We start from the raw sequence: 20840 nt of genomic DNA on the forward strand, positions 1-20840 counted from the left end.
GAGCTCCCAGCCCTCATGGGCTCCTTTGCCCTTAAGGACTGTCTCCCGTGGAACTTTGCCAATTAGCCTTCTGAACAGTCCGAAGTCTGCCCTCTGGAAGTTTAATGTGACTGTCCTGCTAACCACCCTCTTCACCTCACCTAGAACAGAAAACCCTATCATCTCGTGATTGCTTTGTCCCAGGCGTCCTCCTACCGCCACATCCCCGACTGGCCTTCTCTGTCCACAATCAGTAGATCCAGGAGGGCACCTTCCCTTGTTGGTTCGCTCACCAGTTGTGCAAGGAAGTTGTCTTCCACACACTCCAGGAACCTCCTGGACTGCTTCCTTTCTGCTGTATTGTACTTCCAGCAGATATCTGGAAGATTGAAGTCTCCCAAGAGCACAAGAGGCATCAGTCTAGAGACTATCCCCAGCTGTTTATAGGAGAGCTCATCATCTGCTTCTTCTTGGCTGGGTGGTCTGTCACAGACTCCCATCACAAAATCTACCTTCTTTTGGGCTTCTCTGGTTTTAACCCACAGGCACTCGATCTCCTCATCACCACAATCCACCTCAATGGTACCCAAGTCCTCTCTTACATAGAGGGCTACCCCGCCTCCTCTCCTACCCTTCCTGTCCCGCCTGAAGAGTTTGTACCCCACCACAGCTGCACTCCAGTTATATGAGTCATCCCTCCACGTTCCCGTGATAGCAACAACATCATAGCTTCCTTGCCCTATGACAGCTTCCAACTCCTCCTTCTTATTCCCCATGCTTCATGCATTGGTGTAAATGCACTTCAGCTGGGCTGCCGAACCTTCAGCCCTCATAGAGGGAATACAGGTTATTTCCAATTGTCTGGTCGTTGGACAAGCTAATGCCAGAGTGCCAGTTTCCTCCTTACCATCATCAGGTGTAATCACCCCCACTTGCTCTGTGGTGATGTACTGGTGGTCCTCACCAGCACACCATCCCCAAGTCACTGGTACCCCACTTCCAGGCTCACTCCCAACCAGCCTGGTCTCATTCCACTCCCCCTTCACATCTAGCTTAAAGCTCGGTTAATGAACCTAGCTAGATTTTTAGCAAGGGCTTTAGCTCCCCTAGGAAATATGTATGTCCCATCCCTAGTAAGAAAGCCTTGGGGTGTGTGGGTCATCCCATGATTAAAGAAACTGAATCCTCTCTCCTCACACCAGGCTTGGAGCCAGGCATTAATCAATTTCTTCTTTTTGATTTCTTGCTCCTCTGTATTTAGCATTGGAATGGAGCTAAATACTATTTGAGCCCCAGAGCCCTCCATCATTTTCCCTAGAGCCCTGAAGTCTGTTTTTATGGCTTTGGGCTTTCTGTTCTCTGTATCATCACTACCAATTTGGAATACTATCAGAGGATAATAGCCCATCTCTTGGACCAGGGAAGGAAGTTTTCTAGTTACCTCATTCACTGATGCCCCCAGTAAGCAGCAGACCTCTCTGTGGAGCGAGTCCGTTTGCAGATGGGTCCCTCCGTTCCTTTTAGAAGGGAATCCCCTAGGATAATCACTCTCCTCTTCTTCTTAATGGAGGATGTTTTTATGTTTTTCTGAGGATGGCACAGCCTAGGGAAAGATTCTAGGCTGTGGGAGCCATCATCCTCATCCTCAGTTTACACAAGACATTACTGGAATTAACTTGGCTTCTTTTTCACTAATAATGTTCCTGCTTCATGAATTTGAAATATGAAACATGAGATTTATGGTTGTATACGCTTCAAAATAAATCTAGGATCAACTGATATTTCAGATATCAACATTGTGTTTAATGCAGTCAAATTACACATTGCGTCTATAATATATTCTCCCAGCTAATGGTCTCTTCTTTGTCCATACAGAAACCACCCTTATCCCAGCCTTATTTTCTCATCTTCATAAATTCTTCAAAATTCCATTTATCCACCTTATCTCTCTAGTTCTATTTTTCCTGTCTGAGAACACATACTGTAAGGACCTTTTTATCCTTCTACAAGAAAGGTGTAAAATTCATTTTGCTCACATATAGGATGAGGAACTCTGAGGCAGCTGTGATGTATAGAGTGTCAGAGCATAGTATACTACTGACAAAGCACTGCTATGTGAAGGTATTGATACTATCACATGGTGATGTTACTGCTTCTCATCATTTTTTAAAAAATCCAAGGAAGATGGAAATGTTATTGTCTCAGTTCTGCTTTCATATTTCATGACTGAAGGAGACTCCTGGATGGGGCAGCTGTTTTGATGTTCTCACATCAAGTGTTCTAACAGCACTCAGAAAAACTGAAGAATGGTTGGTATTTTTTGAAACAAGGAGTCCCTTTGCTTTTAAAGTGAATGAAAATGAAAGCTGGGAGATGCTTCTCAGAATTCCAGTTGAATATCTGTAGTATGACTGTATCTTACTATATTTGCCTTGTCATTCTGTCCTTATATATTTGTTTACCAACAAGACAGTGGTTCAGAAGAAGACTAGAGGGTATGCTTGAAGACTGCCTAGCAATGCACATTAGCAAAAGTAGGTGATCTAGTCTCAATTCAGTGATTAACTACAAAAGTGACCCTTTAGCTCTCAGTTATTTAGTCCTTCAATTTACTGTAGTCCTCCAAAAATTATTAAAACAAGCAAACAAACAAACAAAAGGCCAAACAAAAACAAAGAAGCAGACTCAAACTTGTCCCAGCTTTTGGGTATACATCCTGGTATTAGTCATCCTCTGTTCACATTTTATGGAGAGCTATAGGAAATAACACACATAATATTTATAATAATGTAGAACTTTATAGTTCTTGAAGTTACTTAAAATTAGTTACTTGATAACTTGAGAAGGATCTGACAGATGGTAAAAAGCATCTTAATGACGTAGCTTGGCAGAGTAAGAAATTCACCCGTTTGCACTCCATAACGGAAAGTCATTGAGATGTCTCAGTTTTTCTGGATAATAGACATGAGCTTTATACACAGTATGTATGAAAAGCCAAGGACTCAGATTTTCAGCCTATATTGTTGCAAGTAATTTGTACTTGGTCATGGGGAAAAAAAACATATATACATGCTTGTGAGAAGAAGCATTTAAAACCAGTTGGGATTCAAATCCACACAAATAAAGCACAATTATACACACAGTAATCATAAAACTAAGTCAAGAATATAGGCACTTATTTAAGTGACTTTAACCTATATATTCTTATGTGTAGGAATCTTTCTGTTACCTGCAGTAATGTCACTCAGTGATTTTCCTGGTTTATGAAGATTGATTTTAACTTTCCCATTACTTAGATATAAGAGGAAGCCACCTGAACCCTGGTGTAGTTTACTAGACAACAGAAGTCCCTCCTTGTTCCAGGTGCGAAATTGGAAACTGATGAATACTTCATCTTGCTCTGATGTGCCTGGCAGTGCCAGATAACTACTGGAGCTTAGAAATGTAACAGGAACTACTTGTGGCTCTAAACATGAGAATGACACGTTGCCCTAGAAAGAAATTGAACAAATATAGCATTAGGAACATTTAAGGGAAAACAGTCATGCGAATTTTTGTATTGAAACTACACAGTTTCAAAATGTCTTGCAGAGAACCAATTTTTTGTAGTACTTGAACATGTTAGTCTTAAAATCAAGTATGAATAACTAAGAACATAGACAGTTTCAGAAATATTTACCTATTTTTTTCTGACAAAACAGGCATATCTGCCTAAACAAAGAATGGCGAGGACTTTTAAGTGAATGACATAAGATCCTAAATTACATGGGTGATTTAATGGTACTTCAGGAGTTAGACAAAAACCTCCTCTGCTTCCATTTTGGCTTAGCCTCAAGAAGCATTAGGGTCGAGACAGATTTCTGAATGTCAGATGAAATGCCATTAAAAGCAAAGTTTGTTACATATATTTACTTGAGTCTAAATGCCTATACACAGACAAAAATGTTAAGCATGGCTACTGATCATTTAAGGAGGTCTTAAATTTGAGAAAAAAAAATCATTTTACTGGCCTAAAGAGAAACCTTTTCAAATCAATGTAACTGGAGATGCACACTGACTACAGTTTTTGTTTTCAAAAAGAGTTAGAAAAAATTCCATGTATGAACTCTTCCAATGTGAAATACATGCTTCATAAAACAAAAGAAAACACATGTGCAAGCAGGCCCATATGGACTGCATCGTGAATTGTGTTTTGGCACCTGGCCTTTATTTTATGCTTGACTCTTTCTGAAATCACATGTACCTAAATAAACTTGCATATAAGTTCATTGAAAAACTCTGAGCTTTACCTGCAGCTGTGGTTGTACTGGATGGCATAAATAAGAAGACTGGAATGGGAACAGAACACTTTTTGGGGTCTGGCATCAAATTTAGGTAATACTTTATGCCCTGTGAGAGTGATGCAACATGTGCTTTGATTTGATGACTTCTTGGCACCATGTGAACTACAGATAATTTCTTCTGTACAGATAATTACTAAAAGATTAATGTCATTAAAATTAAAAGTGCATTAAACTTCTGTTCAACACAAAGGGCTTTTAAACTTTTGAACTTAAATAAAACTTTGACCTTATAGTAAAAATCTAAAAAATCAATCTAAGAAAAGTAGTCAATAGCCCCTGGCAAGATAAGACATTGAAGTTTATCTGTTTCCATTTTCTTCAAAGAAAATCTATATAAATAAATAAAAGCTCTGCCTTATGAGCTCAGCTGTAAAGAAATAAATAGTCAACTAAACTGACCTATAGTGAAAAGGCAATTGTCAGATTAACAAACCTTGTTAAATGATAAAAGCTTACCATCTGCAGATTCCCCCTTCATCTCATTTGGACAGCTGCCTGATACGGTATCAGATCAGCAAAGTGGTAATTTAACAAGAATTCTGTGGTAACATAGACACTTTCTGGCACATTTATGCTATAAAACATTACCAAAATAGTTTCAAAAGTAGCACAACAGTTTAAATCATTTGAGCTGAAGTTGATGAAATTTCCTATGACAATAATTTCAAAATATCCTTATCATCAGTCCACACAGAGCTTCTTGTAACTCTCCTCTCCCTACCATCCATCAGCATTATGGACAGGATATTATATGCAGGTATCAGTTCAGTTAATTCTGGAATATTTTGGATGAGCTTCTCATGAGAATAGATGTCCATCACCCATTTTTTCTGGGACATGCAACCAAATTTGGTTGTTCCTATTCTGAACTGAAATCTACATCCAAAGATTTGGAGCTTGAAAGGATTTAACAATTTATTAATTATTTTGAACTGATTGTTTCCATCATACTTCTTTTTTTCCTGCTGTTAAATAATCAAAGGCCGCAAACAGAAATGGCTCTTGTACTACTGGAGGAAAAAACCCCAAAAAATAAAAAACAAAAAAACCCCAAAAACCAAACCAACAAAAACCCAACACCAAACCACAAAGGACTTATTGAAATTTATAGAAAACCCTCTGTAACACAGAAGAACATTGGTTTGTTATTGGAACCATTTTTCTAAACGATAGAGGTTTGTCTAGTATAGCTCTTGGCTGTGTCACAATAATTGCATTAAACCCACCAACTGAAACTACAGCTCTTCAGAGGAAGGGCAGTAAAAATTGACAAACAGAACTTGTCTATCAAAATTATAATGCTCTGGAGAAAACAGAGTGGATCACTATCCTCAGCAATAGAAAGCTTCTAAAATGCGCTGCTGGTCCTCTTTCTAGTCAATTACAGAAGTCAAAGCATAAGCTTCAGTGACTTTAGACTTCTATATTTTGCCCACTGGTTTATGTATATGCACAACAGTAAGATAACAAATAGCAGTGAGATATCACACACATCAGAGCACCACATAAAGAGCTGAAGAACAAAATGCATCCTATGTTGTCTACTGAATAAGCCTGTACAGTACTAAGTATAAAACAGTTCAATTAGGTGATTCCTTGACCTTTAATTTATTATACAACATAGATTTTACTAGAACTGTGCGTTAACAAGTTGCATATGAAAGTGGCTGTAGTCTTATTATTTTCTCTATTTTACATATTTTTGTATCTTAATTATGAATCTCTTACCACAAAGTAGATCTGAGATTGATGCCTTCTGGCCAGGTCAATAATATTCACTCCATTATAATAAATATTTTCAAAACACCCATGAAAGTTCTTGTGTGACAATGTTCCTGGATTTCCAGGCACTGGGGTCCCTCCAAAGCTGAGCTTAGAAAGAGAAGAGAAATCAATAGTATTATTAAGTAATTTTCTAAGGAAAGAAGTTGTGAAAAGCATAAGAGCAGAAGTCAAGAACTGCCCAATAAAGAAGCTACTACTATTGATTATTTCCTTGTATCACATCTACATATTAAAAGAACATGTAAAAAAAAATTAGGCTGTATCAAGTCATATGGGTACATTTAGATACTCTGAAATGCCTGGGTTTTTTTCTTCTGAGGATGCCTCTTAAGAGTTACTTAGTATAGAGTCATCAGTTTTCAGGGTCCACTAGAACTGCAAAACCAAGAAGGAAAAGGCTTAGTAAATGCAGACCATGTTGAACACTATAAAAGGAGAGAAGAGAATCTGCTAACAACTTCTATAGGAAATTCGAGCCTGGCTTCTCCATGGTGTGCAAATCATAACTACTGTAATAGAGAATAAAAGAGTACCAACCTAAAATTTCTAGGTAAGATTCAAAAGATATGAAAGGAGATATTATTTCCCTCTTAAAATCCTTAGTTAGGCTATGCAGTTCTTTGATGTCATGGTTTACTTGGGCTCAGAAAGAGACTGGAAAATTCAATAAAATTAAAAATCCATTGAGAGCTATAAAATTCAAGAAAATAACTCTGTCTTAATAAGTCCCTGAGCTAGAAACATTTAGAAAACAGTAGATTATATTAGAAAATCATAGCCACAAGAATGACTTGAGATATATTCTGGTCTGTTTCCACTCTTGGGTGCCATCAGAAACCGGACACCAGTTTAAGTGAACTTTAGAACTCACCCATTCCAAAGTTATTCTGGTTGATATTGTACAGAAGGTCAGAATAAATTATTTATCTTTTAATTTTGAAATTTAACATAATATTTTAAAAAACTTTATCAAAAAATCCCCTAAGTTAAATGTATCATGGTTCATTAATTAATTAAACTGTAAGGCTTTTATAGTAAAAAATGCAATTCTAAACACACTGGTCCAGACTTTTTGGGTTTTGGGGATGTTTTTAGGCTTTATCAAGCTTCTGCTTTCCTTTCTACCTAGTATTGGTAACACATTTTTTAAACTACAGTATGTGAAAAAGAGGAAAAGTTATCACACAATACTGGTTTATTTAGTAAAATAAATCTATTTTCTAATTTACATTTGTTGCTTCTTGTTTTTTTGTCTTTTTTTAAATTGATATGATACTCCCAGCCATGGTATTGTTGTTTAGATTCAGAAACTTTAAGCAGAATCAGGACTCTAATCTTGTGAACGATATTTTTCTAAGTGGGATAATGCAGATACAGTACAGCATGAAATCTTATTTCAAACTGCTTATAAACTTGAGTGAGTAGAAGAAAGTAATTCAGACCTGCAAGTTCAAGACACTCTGCTCTATCATTCATTGTTTCATCCATCAAACAGAACAGGGGCAAACATAAAGCACCCAGTCATCACATTACAACTGTGTAATAATTGTATTTTTAACCATAGGTGAGAAACAGTCATAGCAAATTACACTGACTGCTTTTCATGAATCTACTGTTTGTGTAAGCAACATCTTTTCACAGTACATTTGCTAGATTTAACAGGAATTTAAGTCTTAATCCAAACATTTCTAAAATGTTTTTGTACTGATTTATGGTACATTTCATCAATCCATAAAACAATAACTTTTAATTTGGACTCATTCCTTATGTTTGTATACCGTCTAATGCATTTGTAACATAATTGTAAAAAAAAATTGAAATAATGAAGTCTGAGTTTAAAAAGATGATCTACTGAAAATTTTTAGTCACCAGTCTACTGGAACATTAGAAATCTAAACACCACCTCCTTTTCTTTGGTTAATTCCTTAAGAAGACAGAAAATCCCTGTAGTCTTAAGCATTACAGACTTCCGTAAGTCCTTTGCTAGTTTCACTGCATTTACAAAACAAAGTCAACAAATATAATAAAGGGAAAGTAATTTTCACACCTCATAATCAAGGTCAAAATAATTGAATTCTCCTTTTGCATGAAAATGATGTGTGTGTTTATCCACTGTAAAATTTATTTGATTGTTAAAGTGCTCAATGAGAATAGAATGCCAGTGTTGATCATCCAAAAGGCTTCCCAGAGTAATTTGGGCATTAGAAGGATGTGTTTTAGAATCACCTTGAAAGAAGAAAGGAAAAATTATTAATTTCATATAAAAATATAATTATTCAAATATATTCTGCTAATTTATCATATACTATACTTTACAATCAACTTACAAAATTAAAAGAGGTTTTAGTCAAATTTAATAAATTTATTAGATTTTATGAGACTGTAGGTATTACCTAAGTTAATAAGTAGGGATAGCTTCCCTTTAATTAATTCCAGGGTGATGTGGTCTCCATTTTGTCCTTTTCTGTGGAGGACAATTCCATCACTTTGCATTGCCTTAAACTTCAGAGAAATCACATCTTTCAGTGAACTCACGGGTTTTTGATGAAATGTATAAATTAGACAACTTTTCCCATCAAAGCCAACCACCTCGGACCCTAGGAGTAAAGAAATGAAAGGTAATGTGTAATGCTGTCTCTAAAACAAACAGTTGTATATCACTTAATGTGATATGAAGTCCCACCTCAAATATTCCCAGATTCATGTGTGCCAGTAAAATGTACCCTATTTCTGCTATTCCTGTTCTTTCACAAATGTTAAGACTATCCTGTTTTCATTATGATGCTATCACCAGGTAATAAAGCAGAAGATATCTGAATTCTATTCTGCTGTAGTGTTAATCTCAGATGCTGAAAGGTCCTCCATTCCTCAGAGCTATGAAGGACTTGGACTAACCAGTTCTTACCGTATTCTTACCAAATACAAGAACTTCCAGTTATCAAAATATAGAAGAAAAAATTATGTCCATCACTTTTAACTTATTTTCAGGGTCGTCATGCAGACTGTAGATTTAAGCCACTATTGAAATAAATCCAGATATCTGTACAGTAGTACAGCAATGCATGCAGCATGGGTTACAAACTGAAGGAGCTGGAAGCCATTCTGCAGTAGGATAGCTATGACTTAGTCACCATCACAAGAACATGGTAGTTGGTTCTTGATTGTCCCAGGCCCTGGCTTTCCCTTCTGTGCCTTGGGCGGTGTGGCCTGAGCCCTTACCAGTGAAGGCTGAGGCAAAAATCTCTTTGAATGCTTCAATCTTCTCCATATCCTGGGTAATCAGGTCTCCCGTTTCCTTCTGTAGAGGGCCCACATTCTTCCTAGTTTTCCTTTTGAAGCTGACATACCTATAGAAGCTTTTCTTTTCCTTGATGTCCTGATCCAAATTTACTACTGTTAGGGCTTGAGCTTTCGTAATTTGGTCCCTGGCTGCTTGGACAATTCCTCTGTGTTCCTCCAAGTCTACCCATCCTTGCTTCCACCTTCTGCAAGCTTCCTTTTTGAACTTAAGTTTGTCTGGGTGTTCCTTTTTCATCCATGCAGGCCTCCTGGTGGTTTTGTCTGACTTCCTCTTTGATGGAATGCATTGCTCCAGAGCTTGGAGGAGGCGACGCTTGAATATTAATCGGATTTCCAGGGCCCTCCTCTCCTTCAGGGTGTTATTCCATGGTTCCCTACCCAGCAGATCCTTGAAGAGTTCGAAGTCTGCTCTCCTGAACAATAAGGTGTTGAGTTTGCTGCACGCTCTCCTCACTGCCCTAAGGATCTGGAACTCCACCATTTCATCACTGCAGCCAAAGCTTCCCTTGAGCTCCATATTACCCAACAGCCCAGTTTTGTTAGTGAGAACAAAGTCCAGCATAGTACCTCTCCTTGTTGTCTCCTCTGTCACTTGGAGAACAAAGTTATCATCAACCCATTCCACAAACCTCTTGGATTGTTTATGCTCTGCTGTGTTGTCCCTTCAATAGATATCAGGATGGCTGAAGTTCCCCCATGAAAATCAGGACTTCTGAACATGAGGCTGTGCCTATCCCTAGACAGTCTCATCCGCTTACTGTTGGTTCAATGGCCTGTAGCAGACCACAATTTTAATATTACCTGTCCCTGCTCTCCTTTTAGTCCTGACCCATTAGCTCCCAATTGGCTCTTCGTCCATCCTCAGGTGGAGGTCCATCCATTCCACCTGGTCATTGACAGGGAGGGTGACACTGCCTCCTCATCCTTCCCACCTATCCTTAGGAAAAAGCCTGTATCCCTCTTCCCAGTGCTCCAGTCATAAGATCCATCCCACCATGTCTCTGTAATGCTCATGAGATCATAGCTCTGCAGGTGCGCACACATCTCTAACTCCTCTTGTTTATTTCCCATGCTATATGTGTTTGTGTAAAGGCACTTAAATTGGCACTAAAGCATTGTAACTAGATTTGATACACATCAGGTCTCCCCTGGCAATATCATTGGTGCTTACATGGAAGAGAAGCAGAGGGGAATATTCTGAAGTCTGGACAAGACTTAATGTCTATCCACAATGCCCTAGATCCAAGTTGCTAGCAAGCAGCAAACCCCCTAGAAATCAGGTAAGAAGACAGATAGGGTATCGTACAACATCTGCAATGGGGACAAGTGGGACACAACTTAAGGGACACATTCATAGCATAGAATCATACAATAATTTGTGTTGGAAGGAATGTTTTAAATATCATCTGCTTCAAATGCCTCTGCCATGGACAGGGATTTCTTCCACTACATCAGGTTTCTCAAAGCCCCATGCAACCTGACCTTGAACACTTCCAATGAAGGGGTGTGCACAACTTCTCAGGGCAGCCTGTTTCAGTGCCTCACCAGTCTTACAGCAGAATAAAATAAATAAATAATTAAATAAAAATTCTTCCTTATGTGCAATCAAAATCTACACTATTTCACCTTAAAACCATTACTGCCTTCTCACCACAGGCTGTGTAAAAAACTGTCTCACTATCATTACAAGCCCCCTTTAAGTATTAAAAGACCAAAACAAGAACTCCCAAGAGCCTTGTCGTCCACAGCCTGAACAGCCTCAATTATCTCAACTCTTCTTCACAGAAAAGGTGTTCTACCCTTCCGATGATTATTGTAGCCCTTCTCTGGACCCACTCCAGTGTGTTAACTTTTCTTGTGCTGGGGACTCCAGATTTGGACACAGTATTCCAGGTTGGGTCTTATGAGAGTCGAACAGAGAAGGTGAATTACCTTCCTTGGCCTGCTTGATTCTGTACTATAATAAACAAAATAATAAACTCCACAGTTTTACAGATAAAGTAAAGAGAAACACTGAGGATTTTTCATTATAATGTTATGAACGCATGCTTTCTGAGGCATTTGCTTACATTTGTACTTCTCATGACTGTGCTAAAAGGTAGGGACAATGTTTCTTGTGGAACATGAGAGGAGAGGAAAAAGGAGAAAAGAAAAAGCCCAAACCAGTTTTATACCAATAATTCAAAAGAATATCTGTCAAAGTAAGTAAAGATGAACAAGACACACACAAAGGAACTGGTAATACCATAAAAAGCTCATAAATATTCACAGTTCATAAGTAAAGTAGAAAAAAGATAATTGCCCTTGAACATTACATTTGTGAAATAAATGAAGAAATGAAGGACATTCAATAAAATTTGAAGTTATTTTTCAATTGAGTGGTTGACTTCTTGGAAGTCAGTTGAAACCCATTATCTATTTACTAACCTTATTTAACTTCACTAAAAATATTTCTTCACAATTTCAGCATGGAAATCAACTCAACTAAAATTAATTACAGTATTTTAAGTCAGTCATTTATACTCTATTTTCAAAAACTCTTGTCAAGTGAATGAAACTATGTTTTCTAAATACATATTCTTGACTTTCTTTACATCATGATAACATACTTCTTACTTATGAAGAATTCATTAACAAAATATACGATGTATAACTATGACGTTCTACCTGAAAATGGATCCTAGGTTGACTATTTTACTTCATCATTTCATTGAGTAAATATGGACTGTAAAAGTATTAATCAATGTTGAATTTAAATTACGCATGTGAAGCTTAATAGTTTCATTAAAAATTTCAATAATAGAGCTTATACATCATTATGTATCTATCAAACCAGCTAACTAGATATATTCTTAGTAGGTACTAATAAACATTGTTTTTTTTCATTGGGAACATACTTTTGTTAGTAGTTATTGAGATAAGGTCATAAATTCATTTATCAGAGTTCTCCAAAATCCCTTTTATTATTTCCAGGACTAGATCCTGTGAAGCAAAAACTACTCTGTCCAAATCCGGAAGATTAATGAAAACAAAGCTTCTCCCCACCGCCATGCTTAAATGAAGTTTGTTAAAGAGTTGCAGATCCTAATCAAAATTCTTACATTTCTTACACATATTTTGTCTATACCATCTGTGCATCACCACTAGAAATAAATTGAAAGAGTTGTGAGTGATAAACCTTGGGTCCTTCAGGGTTATTAGTATAGAAAGAATGAGCCCAGATACACAGGGTGCCATACTATCTTCCTGTTTCATATTTACCAACTGCTCTCTGTTTCTAACAGTCCCTGGACTTGAACATCAGACTTTATGGATTTTCTCTACTTCACTTTTGTATATAAGGAAAATTTAAAAAAGTTGATTTCCTTTGTGAAAACTCATCTTTCATTTTCACAAGTTACAATGTCTTTCTACTGAGGTTTAGTTCCAGCCAGCAACTAAGTACCACGTGGCCACTCACTCACATGCCCCTCCACGACTGGATGGGAAGGAGAATTGAAAAGAAGAAAGATAAAACTCATGGACAAGAACAAACTCAGTAATGCACAGTCAAATTGTTCATTGTTCTTGGAAACTGATGTCCAGACTGTTCCCAAGCAAAAATCACCCCTCTTCATGTTTGACTTCCACTGTTATATACTGAGCATGATCTCATGTGGTATGGAATATCCCATTGGCCAATTTGGCTCAAATGACATCACTATAGAATCATAGAATCACCAGGTTGGAAAAAGACCCATCAGATCATCGAGTCCAACCTTTCCTATCAATCACTAAACCATGTCCCTAAACACCTTGTCCATTCATCCTTTAAACACCTCCAGAGAAGGTGACTCAACCACCTCCCTGGGTAGCCTCTGCCAGTGCCCAATGACCCTTTCTGTGAAAAATGTTTTCCTAATGTCCAGCTTGAACCTCCCCTGGCAGAGCTTGAGGCCATTTCCTCTTGTCCTGTCCCCTGTCACTTGGGAGAAGAGGCCATCTCCCTCTTCTCCACAAGCTCCTTTCAGGTAGTTGTAGAGAGCAATGTGGTGTCCCTTCATCCTCCTCTTCCCCAGGCTAAACTACCCCAGATCTCTCTGCCGCTCCTCATAAGACTTGTTCTCCAGCCCCGTCATCAGCTTTGTTGCTCTGCTCTGGAGCTAGTCCTATGCTCCCTCCCAGCTTCCTGTGAACTTCCTGCCCTTTCACTGATACAGCAATATAAGAATCTGAAGAAAATTAACTCTATCTCAGCTGAACTCAGGGCACTTTCTCAAATTAATGCAATATAAATCCTTAGGATATCATAAAAATACCTTTTGGAAGTGATGAAATGCCTCTGAGCAACTGGAAGTTCTGGAAGCCTCCTCACATAACATAGGATCAAGAGTTCTAGTGATCCTGAGCAAAAATTTTGGTCGTAATATCTTTTTTTGAAAGCGAGTTGATTTTTGTTGAACTTTAAATTAATTTAAATCAATGTTAATGTTTTTTAAGAAAAAAAATGAAACTGTGGAAACTACTTGGCCTTTTTAGTTGTCTTCAGATACTCCTGACTAATTGTATTAAAATGAGAAATCTACTCTATGGCCCTTTACAGATTTGGGAAAGTGGACCTGGAAATGTAAGCAGTGTTCAGAAATTATAGGTAAGTTAGAACTTAGGAATAACTTTAAAGAAACACATTGGGAGGAAAAAAGGGCATGTTAAAATGTTCATAGTCAAACACCTTTAAAATTATCTTTTTTACAATCTCATTCACATCAAGCCCTTGAAAGTGCATTACCCCAGTTCTAAAAACGATGGGAAGCCCTTTCTTTGACTCATGTAACTGTGCCATTGATTTTATGTATTCCAGGCAGGAAGGGAGTGCTAAAAAAGCCTCAAGATATTTAACAATGTTAGAGGGCTCTGGGGGAGGGTTTGCATACTACAGTATCTGCAGTGTTTGTTGTTAGGCACTGCATCTAGCAACGTTTTAAAGTACAGTGTGCATTTAGTTTCCAGTCATCTTTATTCCACAGCTTTTACAACAATCATTTTCACATGTAAATTCATTTTTTCCGTGTTTCTTCAAATACACTAACAACAAAAGAAGGGCCAAGGAGAATCTCCATCCTTTACTGGATGCAGAGGGAACAATAGTGACAAAGGATGAGGATAAGGCTGAGGTACTTAATGTCCTCTTTGCCTCAGTATTTAATAGTCAGATAAGATGCCCTCTGGGTACTCAACCTCCTGAGACAGGGCAGGAGAGCAGAACAAAGCTTCAACAATCCAAGACAAAATGCTTAGAAATGTGCTTGGCCAATAAGACGTCCACAAGTCTATAGGGCTGAATGGGATCCACCCAAGGGCATTAAGGAAGCTGGCAGAATTGCTTCTCAACAAACCCCTTTCCACCATCTACCAGCAGTCCTGGCTGACTGGGGAAGTTCCACTTCACTGGAGGCTGGCAGATGTAATGCCCATTTACAAGAAGGGTTGGAGGAAGGATCCAGGGAACTACCAGCCTGTCAGTCTGACCTCAGTGCCAGGGAAGGTTGTAGAGAAAGTCATCTTGCGTGCTATCACACAGCACACACAAGACAACTGGGTCATCAGTCTCAGTCAACACAGGTTCGTGAAAGGTGGATCCTGCAAAGTAACCTGATCTCCTTCTATGACAAGGATATCTGCTGAATGGACAAGGCAAAGGCTGTAGATACAGTGTACCTGGACTTCAGTAAGCTTTTGACACCATTTCTAACAGCATTCTGCTTGAGAAACTGGCTGCCATTGGCCTGGACAGGGGCACCCTCTGCTAGGCAAAAGACTGGCTGGATGGCTGGGCCCAAAGAGTGGTGGCAAATAGACTTAAATCCCATTGGAGGTCTGTCACAAGTTGTGCTCCCCAGGGCTCAGTGTTGGGCTCAGTTCTGTTCAATAACTTCACTGATGATCAGAATGAGAGGATTGAGTGTACTCTTAGTAAGTTCACAGATGACACTAAACTGGGAGGAAGTGTCTATCTGCTTTAGGGTAGGGAGGCTCTCCAGAGGGATCTGAACAGGCTGGATCACTGGCTGCAACCAACCACATGAGGTTTAACAAGGGCAAGTGCTCTGCCCTGCACCTGGGACACAAAAACCTGTGCAGTGTTACAAGCTTGGGGAAGAGTGGCTGGAAAGCTGCCTGGAGAGAAGGACCTTGGAGGTGCTGGTTGAGAGATGGCTGGATATGAGTCAGCAGTGTGCCTAGGTGGCCAAGAAGACCAAAAGTATCTTGGCTTCTGTCAGAAACAGTGTGGCCAGCAGAACCAGGGAAGTGATTCTGCGCCTGTACTCAGCACTTGTCAGGCCATACCTTAAACGCCGTGTCCAGTTTTGGGTCCCTGACTGCAAAAAGGACATTGATGTGCTGGATCGTGCCCAGAGAAGGGGAGCGAAGCTGGCGAATGGGCTGGAGAAAAGGTTTTATGAGAAGTGGCTGTGAGAACTGGAGTTGTTTAACCTAGAGAAAAGGAGATTGAGGAAAAGAGGATTATCATTGTCTGCATCTACCTGAAAGGAGGTTGTAGCAATGTGGGTGTTGGTATCTTCTCCCAAGTGACAGGTGACAGGATGAGAGGAATTGCCTTTACATTGCACAAAGGGAGGTTCAGATTAGACATTAGGAAAAATTTCTTCACTGAAAACGTTATCAGGCATTGATACAGGTTGCCAGGGAGGTGATTGAGTTTCCATCCCTGGAGGTATTTAAAAGACAGTTGGATGAACTGCTCAGGAATACGGTTTAGTAGTGGACAGGTACTGTTGGACTTGATGATCTCAAAGGTCTTTTACAACCAAGTGATTCTATTATTCTATGATTCTTTTTGTCTATTAGAAACATTTTTTTTTTTAATTCTACTAGTTTTCAGAGGATGGGATGAGGAAGAGAACACTGTAATAAAGGGAGGAAAGAGTAAGCCAGAGAGGCTTATAATTTTCCTTTTTTTTTAGTTTCAGAGTATAGCTTAATTTGAACTCTATTTTAGACTGCTTAACGTCACAATCTGACATTTCAGGAACATGATACAGGAAGTGACCGTCTTTACACATACTGTATAGGAAGAACCATCAAGCAGAGGCTGAGAGAGATTCTGGAGTGGGATTTTTTTTGGCAGCACTGAGTGTTTGTTGTGTAGTGATGCAGATTTTGTTAGTACACATGAAGGCAGGGAGGTCACCTAGAGATCGAAACCATGTTTCTTTCTTTCTTACATGAAAAAGACTATAGAACTGGAGTGGGTGAACTGAGGAACATATCAGAGTTAACAGAGTGAGGAGTGAGAAGAACTAGACACAAAGAATACAGGGGAACTCTATTAAAGTTTCACAGAACTCCATGACTAACTATACTTATTTAGCTTATCTCTTCCATAAGTTTTAAGAGGCCGAAATGGATGGATGGATGGATTTGCTGTAGATGTATGCTTTACAAATATATACAATGCAATAGTCCTTTGCCTAAAAAGTTGTAGTAAGTAGTAAATTAGACTCACAATAACTTGATTTATGCTATGTACATCTATCATGAATATTACCAAATCTCATTGAGACTTTAATTAAAGATGAAACACTTGTTCTGAGCATACTAGGCTAAGTTATTTAGAACAGGTTATTTAGCTGGCAGATAACAGAGTAAGCAAATTGAAAGTACTGCCATAGTTGCCCTGTAAGTATTACCTCACTTTGATAGTAATGACTGCTTTTGGATGTAACAGACATGCATTTTTCAGTATCACTTTATGAAACAGTGAGTTCAACTTTATATATTCTTGCAGTTTTATTTTTGGTTTCACAATTTGAAACAGATAGATTGAAGGAAGAAAATACTGCATTTGCACTTGACTACAGGACACAGTGCACTTATTTGGTGGTGAATGGAAAGAGAGTTGCTTACTCTTACAATATAAGGCCCAGTGAGAGGTCTCTGAAGGAAAGAATGCAAAATGAGAAATATGGACAGTGTGAATAAAAAATAAATAGGTAACATTGGCATTTGTGCATTTCTTTATTTTCTGGTCCCGCCTGGAAAAATACATAGCAATTCAGGAACAGACAGGCACAATTAGTGTAACAATAGCTATATTGTATGTGTCTTACATGTGTCTGATAAATAGAAGAAAAGACTGAAGAGAAAGAAGAAAGAATTAATCTTTCAAATTATTAATTCTATTTAGGACTATAAGACTACATGATCACCTGGTTTGTCTTCAACAGCAACCACTGAATTGAACTACAAAAGCACACAATAATTCTTGAAGTTCAAAATAATGAAGAGATTATAAACAATCTGCAATTCATTTGGAATAAATGCATTTATAAATAGAAAAAAAAAGCATTTCAAGAACTCATAATACAGAGAAAAACTCAACCAGCTTTAAAAAATGTTTCCATACTTTAACACTGCACAGTCCTTACCTATTGCATTACAATGGATAACAAATGAAGTAAATATTCCTTTTAAATTCTTTCCATAAGCTTATCCATAGATAAGTAAAATACAGAAAAATATATAATCTTCCCCCAAAGTAGCTACTGACCACACACAAAATATTTCAGCTGTGTAACTGCTTATTCTACATGTTTTGTTATTTTAATAGCATGGACTGTCCTCTTCTTGTTTTTTAGACTCATAGTTTCTGCAGGTAATGTGACAGTAGCTGTATCATAGAAGAGATCAATAAGATATTTTGCAAGGTGTGATAGACAAAATATCAGTTAACACAGTTAATTAATATCTAGATTCAGAAATGTGCAAAAGAGAGCTCTTCAGCTTGAGAACAAGACTTTGAGTAAGAATTTAAACATTGTCAAATGCACAAGGCAAAGCACTGGGAAGAAGCAAAGCTTATGCACTTTCACTTAAGTTTAAAGGCAGAAAAGAATGTTCTCTCATCAGGTATCACAATGATAACATTTCAAATCAGAAACTCAGATGACCTCTTAGTTAAGCATTATGAAGCCATCGGTTCAACCTCCATTTTTTGATCGTTAGTAGTCTGGGCTCTTAAAATAGTGCAGGGTAAGTTGAATCTTGGTCACAGACTGTTCTAGAACTAACAAGTCATGTTCCCAGTCTCCAAGCATGTGTCACGGAGGAATTCTGTGTGGTTTTACCTTCTCACACCATTCTCCTGGCATTGTCTGTCTATTATCTAGGATACGGCAGTTCCCTAATTTCTGAAATTGCCTGACCTCCTCCAAACAGACTGAAATATTCAATATCCTTAGTTCACGGTCTTTTACTCATTTTATAAAGTCAAGTTTAAGGCAGAAACTCCAGAAGTGTGTTCTACTAATGTTTGATTTAAGTAATAGATCAGATACTAATGAATGAATATAGAAGAGACATTTATGGAGACCATTCAGAAGAGATTAGTTGTTTAAAGCATGACTTAAGCACGAGAGTTGAAAAAAAAATCCTACAATAAAGCTCCAACAGATAAAAGTTCTTAAAACAAGTAATTAAAAAGGATGCTTAAAATAAATTCTATATCCCTTATGAAAAATAAATGGAAACTAGAAAGGAAAAAACAACTTGATAAAAGGAATACTTCTTAGAACATCCAGCAGTGAAGAACAGTGACAGGAAGACAACAGGAAAATTTACATTGCCAGCAAATCAATGCAGCCATAATACTTACGCATTTGTCTTCCAAATGCTTACATGGGTTATTAATATTTTATTAGTGGCACAAAAAGCATTCTAATAGTATCCCTTAATAACAACAAATACCCTTCATCTGTGTATTTGTGGGTCTATCTATTTGTATTCTTCTTGATTCTGGACTGAGACCTTATATATATAAAACATTTTCCACATTTCACCCTTCAGATGGATACCATACCTTGTTAAGATGTAGGTTTTAAGAGTATATAAAAAAAGAGTTTGCAGTAAATTAGTTATTGAATTACATCCACACTATTCATTCCTACAGAGAAAGAACTGGAAAGTAAGCATCACATCTTGTTAGATGATGCAGAAACAGTGAAGTCTGCACACAAACCTTTTAAAACAGTTTTATTCAAGATAAAATTCAAGCTTAGAAATGTCCTTTCAAGTCCAATTTAGGTAGCAAAAGACATGAATGATGAAAAGTTGTTTCATTTAGCTGATTCAGTAGAACACTTACTGTATGTGCATCCATAGGCTTCAATGCGCATTCCAATTCTGCCATTGGGATTCCAGTCCAAAGGCACAAAACGGAGAAATCTTGCTTTAATGGAATGTTGAAGCTTATAGTATACGACACTATCTGCATTTGTGTTTCCAGAAAAGGCCTGGAAGAAGATGAAAAAGAGATCAGCCACATCCATATTGAATACAGAAGTATATGGAAGTCATGCTAATCTTTTCTTTGTATATCCTCATCTGGCAAACGGTCAAGCACAGGAATAAAATATAATGGTCAGTTAATTCCATTGGAATGATTGCCCAGTCAATCTTGACTATTCCTCTGGACAATGGATAGATTCATCGTATTGTTATCTGCCTATTTATTACTGACACAACACTTACTGAAAAATCTTCACCTTCTAAAATTTAAGTGAATGAAACATTTCAAAACCCACCATTCCTTTCACTAAACGTGTACAACAACCTGGCACATCAGCATATTGTACCACGTAATATCTTTTCATAAGAATTAGAGTAAGAGCTATGATTTCCTCTTACCAAAAGGTAAGATAAATTTCATTGCAAACTTGTGTTTTAGGTGCATAATATGTTGAATTCTGTAAGTTTTTTTACTGATATATCATGGCCTGGAAAGGCTCTGGTTTCCAGTGAAAGAATCCAGAGTATTGTAAAAATATTTTAATTCGACGTTCTGTTGAAAAAGAAAAATCTAAATTTCAACCTTTTTCCCAGATAACTGACAAAAAAGTAAATTATTAACATAAAAAAAAATGTAGTATTCAACTAGTAAGACTAGTTTCATTGTTTGTTACATAACTAAACCATAAAGATACATAAGCAAATGTAAGGAAGAACAAAAAAAAAAGAGATGTAATCATAATTTTGTTGGTTACATGGCCATTGTTGTGCAGGGATTTTTTCCCTCATTACCTGCTTGTAATATGTGAAGTAGAAAGAATTTGTTCTAGCATTTTGGATCTATATATACGATAAACAAGATAGAAAATGCTCTCTGAAATATTTTGATGGGGAGAATTCCATGGAACAGTTGATCTTGAGTGCTATCATGAAGCACATGCAAGAGAACCAGGTGATCAGACCCAGTCAACACGGGTTCACAAAAGGCAGGTCTTGACAATATAACTTGATCACCTTCTATGACCAAGTCATCTACTGGGTGAGGGAAAGGCTGTGGATGTAGCCCTCTTGGACTTCAGTAAAGCCTTCGACACCGTTTCTCACAGCATTCTGCTTAGGAAACTGACTGCCTCTGGCCTGGACAGG

At 37.7% G+C, this 20840-nt stretch overlaps 1 protein-coding gene across 1 annotated transcript in view; it reads right to left on the minus strand.

The window, feature by feature from the left end:
- The window catches only part of CNTNAP4 (contactin associated protein family member 4), a 240164-nt gene that overhangs the window by 71479 nt on the left and 147845 nt on the right, over positions 1 to 20840 (minus strand). Inside the window, exons 4-8 of the mRNA XM_069879913.1 lie at positions 19552 to 19699; positions 8501 to 8704; positions 8155 to 8333; positions 6051 to 6194; positions 3209 to 3470 (exon numbers count right to left, since the gene is read on the minus strand). Of these exons, the coding sequence (XP_069736014.1) occupies positions 3209 to 3470; positions 6051 to 6194; positions 8155 to 8333; positions 8501 to 8704; positions 19552 to 19699 (937 nt within the window). The remainder of the gene's footprint in view (positions 1 to 3208; positions 3471 to 6050; positions 6195 to 8154; positions 8334 to 8500; positions 8705 to 19551; positions 19700 to 20840) is intronic.

Source organism: Phaenicophaeus curvirostris, chromosome Z (assembly GCF_032191515.1).
Source record: "Phaenicophaeus curvirostris isolate KB17595 chromosome Z, BPBGC_Pcur_1.0, whole genome shotgun sequence".
Classification (NCBI taxonomy): Eukaryota; Metazoa; Chordata; class Aves; order Cuculiformes; family Cuculidae; genus Phaenicophaeus; species Phaenicophaeus curvirostris.